Source organism: Miscanthus floridulus, chromosome 3 (assembly GCF_019320115.1).
Source record: "Miscanthus floridulus cultivar M001 chromosome 3, ASM1932011v1, whole genome shotgun sequence".
NCBI classification, from domain to species: Eukaryota; Viridiplantae; Streptophyta; class Magnoliopsida; order Poales; family Poaceae; genus Miscanthus; species Miscanthus floridulus.
Window position 1 is genome coordinate 144,877,923 of NC_089582.1, and position 4,996 is coordinate 144,882,918.

Here is a 4,996-nt window from a genome sequence, read left to right on the forward strand (position 1 = left end):
GCAGCAGCGCATGGAATGCAATGCAACTAACAGCACACGCACGCACGCATGTCACGAGCAGCTGGCTCAACAGAATTCTGAGGTTGGTTTGGTTGAGACATGCATGTACGTGGTGGTGGAGCTGGAGCCCCTGTCCCGGGCCTTGACCTTGCATTGGACGCGCAGCGGCAAGCTGGACTGCTCGCCGACACGTCCGTCCGTCCTCCGTCTTCCTCCTCCTCCCATCCCCATCACTTCCTCCTCCGCTCTGCCTCACGTCGTCCCATGTATAAATATAAACCGATCCGGCCACCCTCCAGCTCCAGCATTGTTGTCACGGGCCACGGCACGGCGGCTCCTCTCCTCTCCAATCAGGACGCCGCCGGCGGCAGCAGCCGCAGCGCAGACACGACCCAGTCCATTTGCAGCCCACGGCGGCTGATCGAGCAGATAGATAGATAGATAGATAAGCAGGCAAGCTGCAAGCAAGAAGCAGGGCAGGCATGTGGAGACGGATGATGATTGGCAGCGCAGGGATTGATGATTGTTAGTCGTTGGCGCATGTGCCGTCACCTACTGATGATATGGATCATCGTCGTCTAAGTATAGCATAGGCGCGGCTCGCACAGCTAGCAGGGCGTCGTCGCCGTCCGTCCGTCCCTCCGCGCCCCCTGCCAACTTTATCCTCCCCTGCCTCGCCACCCACAAACACCTCCGGCGCGCGGTGGTGGGGTGGCGCCCTTCCCACGTCTGCCACCACCCCCGGTCGGGTTGGTCCGGTCCGGTGCGCGCGGTCACCATGGCGAGGGCCTGCAGGATGGCCCCCCTCCTGGTCCTGGCGCTGCTCCTGCTCGTGGCCGCCGCCGCGTCGGGCATCCGGGTGGACGTGATCCGCCTCCAATCGTCGTCCGCGCCGCCGTTGTCCCCGGCGTTCCGCGAGGCGCCCGCGTTCCGCAACGGGGACGAGTGCCCGCCCCGTGGCTCCCCCGACGGCCGCGTCGACGTCGCCATGACGCTGGACGCCAACTATCTGCGCGGCACCATGGCGGCCGTCTTCTCCATCCTGCAGCACACGGCGTGCCCGGAGAACGTGGCGTTCCACTTCCTGGCCGCCGCCGCGCCCGCCACCGACGGCGACCCGGACCCACTGGCGGCGATCCGCACCACGTTCCCGTACCTTGACCCGAGCGTGCACCGGTTCGACCCGTCCCGTGTGCGCGGCCGCATCTCCCGCTCCGTGCGCCACGCGCTGGACCAGCCGCTCAACTACGCGCGCATCTACCTGGCCGACACGCTCCCCGCCGACGTGCGCCGGGTCATCTACCTCGACTCCGACGTGGTGGTGGTGGACGACGTGCGCAAGCTCTGGTCCGTGGACCTGGGCGCGAGCCACGTGGTGGCGGCGCCCGAGTACTGCCACGCCAACTTCACCAAGTACTTCACCGACGCCTTCTGGTCGGACGGGGACCTGAGCGCCGCGTTCCGGGGCCGCCGCCCCTGCTACTTCAACACGGGCGTGATGGTCATGGACGTGGCGCGGTGGCGCCGCGGCGGGTACACCCGGCGGGTGGAGGAGTGGATGGCGGTGCAGAAGCGGAAGCGGATCTACCACCTGGGGTCGCTGCCGCCGTTCCTGCTGGTGCTCGCCGGGGACATCAGGCCCGTCGACCACCGCTGGAACCAGCACGGGCTCGGCGGCGACAACGTGGAGGGCAGGTGCCGGAGCCTGCACCCGGGCCCCATCAGCCTGCTGCACTGGAGCGGCAAGGGCAAGCCCTGGCTCCGGCTCGACGCACGGAAGCCCTGCAGCGTCGACTACCTCTGGGCGCCCTACGACCTCTACAAGGCCGCGGCCACCGCGCTGGAGGAGTAGTAGTGTGATCAGGCCATGCTAAGCTATACCGGAATGCATCATGGCCGGCCGGCCATGGCTCAACGATCGAACCGGGGGGACGACGACGGCCGACGGCGAGGAGGGAGAGATGACGGTCCAATCCAAGAGGTGTGTGCCGTGTGCGTGCACACAGCAGCGAGCAGATAGGGCATCATTCAGAAGAGAACTACTCCGATCAAGATGAGAGCTCAACGACGACGAAGGATTGTATATTACTGACGAGAGGAGATCGAAGAGAGGGGTGAGTTGGAGGAAGATCGATTCGATGCATGCGTGAATGATCAATCGTACGTGTAGGCCGGCCGGAGGGAATAATGGTCGTCGTGCATGTCTCGATCGAGACCTCTCGCTCTTCCTCTCGTTTTGATTGGGTTCGTCGATCCGATCGATCCTTCGTCGTCGTGTTTGTATAGGTCATCATCATGGGGTCATCAGGCGGGCTGGTGGTGTGTGTTGTTAATTTGTAAAGAGATCGATTAGGGGTGGTGTGCAGTCGAAGGGATACACAGTGTATGACACTAACAAAATCAAAGTATTGTACTTATACCTGGCCATGCAGCCCGAGGCCCGGCAGCCCGGCCCGAAGAACGGCCTTTTGGCCCGACACGAGCACGGCCCGGCCCGCAGGCCACCGGGCTCAGGCTAGCCCGGCACGCAGCGTCAGGCCGTGCCTGGGCCGGCAGTTGAGCCCGCGGGCTGGCACGGCCCGGCACGGGGTTTTGGAGGAGGCCCGGCAGCGGCCCGAGAGGGAGGCGGCCCAGCTCGCCAACGGCTCCCCCCACGCCGCCACCCCAGACCCCACCTATAAAAGGCGGCCGATGCGGCGCCCCCCTCCCGGCCTCCCCTCAGTCCCGGCTTCCCGCACTCCCGCTCGTAACCTAACCCTAATCCCCAATTCCCCATTCGCCCATTCGCATCCCACCACCACCCGCCGCCGCGCCGCTCTCAAACGCAGTGGCCAGTGACGCCTCGCTGTCTCCGACACCGACTCCGGTGACCACGATCCGCCTCCCGCCGGCGTCCTCCCCTCCGTCCCTGCCTCTCCCTTCTCCCTCTCCCTATCTCCCCTCTAGATCTCGTTGATTATGTGAGTTGGTTGTCTCTGTTTGTCCCTCCTCCGCCGTCCGCCGTCGTTGCTGACTGAGTGTCGTCTTCTCTGGACTCTAGGTGCTCGTCGTCTTCTCTGGACTCTGGGCCTCGGGCTGGCACGGCCTGGTGATTTGGCCGTGCCTAGCAGGCCGGCACGGCACGGATTTAGGCCCACAGGCCCGTGCTTGGGCTGATGGCAAGGCACAAGGCCCGCAGCGGCACGGCATGGGAGGCACGGCGTGCCGTGCCGGCCCGACATCCCCCGGGCCATGCCCGGGCCGTGCCGAGCCGGGCCGGCCCGATGGCCAAGTATAATTGTACTACTGAACACACACACAGAAAACACACAGGCAAAATCAAGAGCCATGCTGCCCTTCGTTCATTCATTTGTCATAGCGTGGGGTATAACCCAGGTACCCACAGGATAAGACATGGGCCGCACCATCAGAGGTGGCCCAGCCCACAAGATCAAGGCATGCGGCGCACAGCACTGGTCGGCGTGCACTGCAAGGCTACAAGAAGATGTGATTTCTTAGATATTGTATAATACCAAATAGGATACACCCTACCCCTCCAGAACATATAAGGAGGGGCAGGGGTCCCCTAGTCGACCCCCAAACGGATCCTAGGCTTTGCCTAAGGCATCGGATCACACGCAATATCATACGATAGCCAATACAAACCAATAGACCACATGAGTAGGGTATTACGTCGTGCAGACGGCCCGAACTTGTCTAACTCTTGTGTCTTTGTTGTCTTCTTGTTCTTGATTACGCGCACCTCTGCCGATCACTCTACCTTCGTGGGATACCCCTCGGAGGACTGCCGACGATATTCTGTCGACAGTTGACGCGCTAGGTAGGGGTGTGCATGCTGTTTCCATGACGAACAAGATGGTGCACTTTTCAGGCTCTTCGTCCTCTCCAATGCCAGCCCAGATCTTTATGGTCGGATCGATCTCCTGGGTCATCAATGCTGACGGAGATAGATAGATCATCAAACCGGTACAGATTGTGGCAGAACCGCCTAATCTAATGCCTCACAGGAGTGCTCGTCTTCCATTAGACACTAAGCACTCGAGGAAGAACACTAAATTACTCGGTTCCGTCGGGCACACCCCAGGGGAGAACCCGAAAATCCACATTTTTCCCTCAGGATCGCAAATGAGAGAATAAAGCTTACATCATTCGTAACCATTTCTTACATCACTTTTAATACAACATCAGAGTATAATATTTATTAATATAACAGCGGAATGAAATCATATTATCAGAGTTGTAAACAATTTAATTGAACAGCGGAATATAAACATGTGATCAGAGTTACAGTGGAAATAAACCTCTATTAATGACATGATGAAGTATTGATATATAAACTACGACAACATATTATTAAACTTCCATTTATAAAAGCATTTGGTGAGAGGTATAAATAAAAACTACGATCGCAACGTAAAGGAAATCCTCTCTGAGCCCACCAGGAGGAATCCACACACAAAGGTCAGCTCAAGCGTCCACCTGTCACCTGCAACAGGGGGAATAAAACCCTGAGTACTCAATTATACTCAGCAAGACTTACCCGATAGGAGAAAAGAAAAGACTCCAAGGATATGCAAAGCTATTTGGCTTGTGGGTTCATTGCATTTGCAGGAAGCATTACTAAACGTGCGTCCTTATATTCGGTTTTTATTAATAGCCGCATTGGTTCATTAACTAACCATTCTATGTAAGCACCTATGCTACTTTCAAGCAAGTGGTAAGCAATCAGATTTCCTTTTCCATCTTCCATCTTTCATCTTCAGTTCTTACTACGATGCTAAACCGTAGACAAGCCGTACCGGATAGCCCGGCGATTCGCGAATCAATGCCCCCAGCTGGGTACCCCGAAAACACATGCCCCGCTTGTACCCCAGGCACAAGCAGGACCAACCCATCGCTCTCCTGTCCCGGGTGTCCAGGTCCCCGTCCAAACTGGGACTCCAAGCCCCCGCCCCTGAGTCCCGGACTCAGCGCGGTGCAAGGACCTCCTCCACCA

General features: G+C 59.0%; 1 protein-coding gene across 1 annotated transcript; it reads left to right on the forward strand.

Moving 5' to 3' along the window:
• The first annotated feature begins 650 nt into the window (after positions 1-650).
• Positions 651-2,366, forward strand: LOC136547382 (probable galacturonosyltransferase-like 4). Its single transcript, XM_066539337.1, has one exon. It carries the CDS (start codon positions 779-781, stop codon positions 1,850-1,852), a length of 1,074 nt encoding a protein of 357 aa, XP_066395434.1. The 5' UTR covers positions 651-778; the 3' UTR covers positions 1,853-2,366.
• The last annotated feature ends 2,630 nt before the right edge of the window (positions 2,367-4,996 follow it).

Excerpts from the sequence above, each read along its gene's own strand:
- LOC136547382 (XM_066539337.1), top strand. The coding sequence starts at position 779 with ATGGCGAGGGCCTGCAGGATGGCCCCCCTCCTGGTCCTGGCGCTGCTC.